The sequence below is a fragment of the Apaloderma vittatum genome, unplaced genomic scaffold (assembly GCF_000703405.1).
Source record: "Apaloderma vittatum isolate BGI_N311 unplaced genomic scaffold, ASM70340v1 scaffold25249, whole genome shotgun sequence".
Classification (NCBI taxonomy): domain Eukaryota; kingdom Metazoa; phylum Chordata; class Aves; order Trogoniformes; family Trogonidae; genus Apaloderma; species Apaloderma vittatum.
This window is the reverse complement of record NW_009734953.1, coordinates 2,448-3,928: the sequence shown is the minus strand read 5'-3', so window position 1 is coordinate 3,928 and position 1,481 is coordinate 2,448. Positions and strand designations below refer to the sequence as shown.

The window sequence follows — 1,481 nt, the reverse complement described above, 5'->3', positions numbered from 1 at the left end:
GGCTTGTAAATGTGCTGTGACCTGGCAGGGGGGGCCTCTTGCCCCACCCTAACCAAAACGTACAACTCTTGAGAGTTAAGAGCAGCTCTCTCAACCTACCCGGCTGCGTTCTTTACTACGTTGGGGCTTCCAAGATAAGCTCTGGTGGCTAGGCATGTTGCAAAAAATTTGCACACACTTTCCGCCGTGATGCTGCACCCCCAGGTCTAGGGCTGGGTCGTAGCAACCACCCTGGGGAAGCAGCCCCTGGTTTTGCTTCAGCCCTGGAGCTGGTGCAAAGAGGGACCAGGAGAACCAGGGCTGAGGACACCAGCTGCCCCTCCTCAGCGCGATGGGGTGCAATGCACCTCGCTGAGAAGGGTGCTGAGGTCCAGCCACCCCATGTGTGGAACCTGCCTCAGGAAAGCAGTGGGAGCACGTTGGGGTTGGATGTGGTTCAGGACAAGGAGCCCACCCAGCCTGGATTGCTCAGCTGGGACCCAGCACAGCAGGTTATCCTGGTTGTTCTGCCCCCGATGCCACCTTCCCTTTCTCATGGCTTCTCTGCATTTAACCCCCCCCACCCATGGGCTGAGTGTGTGTTGAATCCCCCCTGGAGACAACAGGACAGGTACCACAGATGCATTTGGTGCTTAAAGAAAGAAATTTTATTTCAACTTCATAGGCAGAGGCAGGTGACGAAGCTTTGGTTACAGGATTTCGGTGCTTGCAGACAAACCGAAGGGGTGATGCTGCTGGAAGAGCACAGCTCTGTGGGTACAGTCGCCCTGGGAACGGCTTCAATTGCGGGGACCATGGCCATGGTCGTGGCTGTGGTCATGTCGGTGGCCGTGCTCGTGCTCATGGCCATGCCCGTGGCCATGGCCCCTGCCGTGGGACCTATTGTGGGCATCAATGAATACGAGATTCAGCGTGGTCAGGAACTCGGTGAACTTCAGGCGACCATCGTGGTTGCTGTCTGCTTTGGCATAGAGCTTGCCAATGTAGTCATCAACGGTCGTGTTGGGCTGCAACAGGACAAACATGGGAAAGGGTTCAGGGTCACTCTGCCAGCCTGCAGCTACGGCATGAGGCTTGGCCAGCAAGGATGTGGCTGTTTCAGGAAAAGCCTAGAAAAACCCTCCCTTCCCTTTGGGAAGTTCTCAGTCACCCCCATGCCCCAATGAAATCACCAAACCTGTGATCTCTGGCCAGCGTTAGGAGAGCTGGAGCACGCTTGGCTCTTACCGGCATGGTGTTGTGGAGGAAGGGCTGGGCATCCTTCTTCAGCAGCTCTGAGAACTCCTCTTTGCTCAGATAGTCATCGATGGGGCGCTTCACAGCGTACTGGTGGTAGATGTTGATGATGCACTCCAGGGCGAGCTCCAGGTCAGTTTTCATCTTGCTAGGAAGGGATAGACAACAAAACGTTAACTTCCAGAGGAGGGAGAGGAGGAGGAGGAACATCCTCTCCTCTCCCCCAAGAACTCCCGGCTGCCTTG

At 56.0% G+C, this 1,481-nt stretch overlaps 1 protein-coding gene across 1 annotated transcript; it reads right to left on the bottom strand.

The window, feature by feature from the left end:
* Positions 1-779: 779 nt before the first annotated feature.
* Positions 780-1,380, bottom strand: LOC104279245 (protein S100-A9-like). The gene is made up of 2 exons (XM_009876452.1): positions 1,228-1,380; positions 780-1,007 (listed from the first exon to the last, which is right to left on the bottom strand). The coding sequence occupies exons 1-2, from the start codon at positions 1,378-1,380 to the stop codon at positions 780-782; spliced, it is 381 nt and encodes a 126-aa protein (XP_009874754.1).
* Positions 1,381-1,481: the final 101 nt, after the last annotated feature.

Coding starts and splice junctions, on each gene's coding strand:
- LOC104279245 (XM_009876452.1), bottom strand. CDS start 1,380: ATGAAAACTGACCTGGAGCTCGCCCTGGAGTGCATCATCAACATCTAC. Junction 1,008..1,227: donor TCCTCCACAACACCATGCCG/GTAAGAGCCAAG, acceptor GTCCTGTTGCAG/CCCAACACGACCGTTGATGA.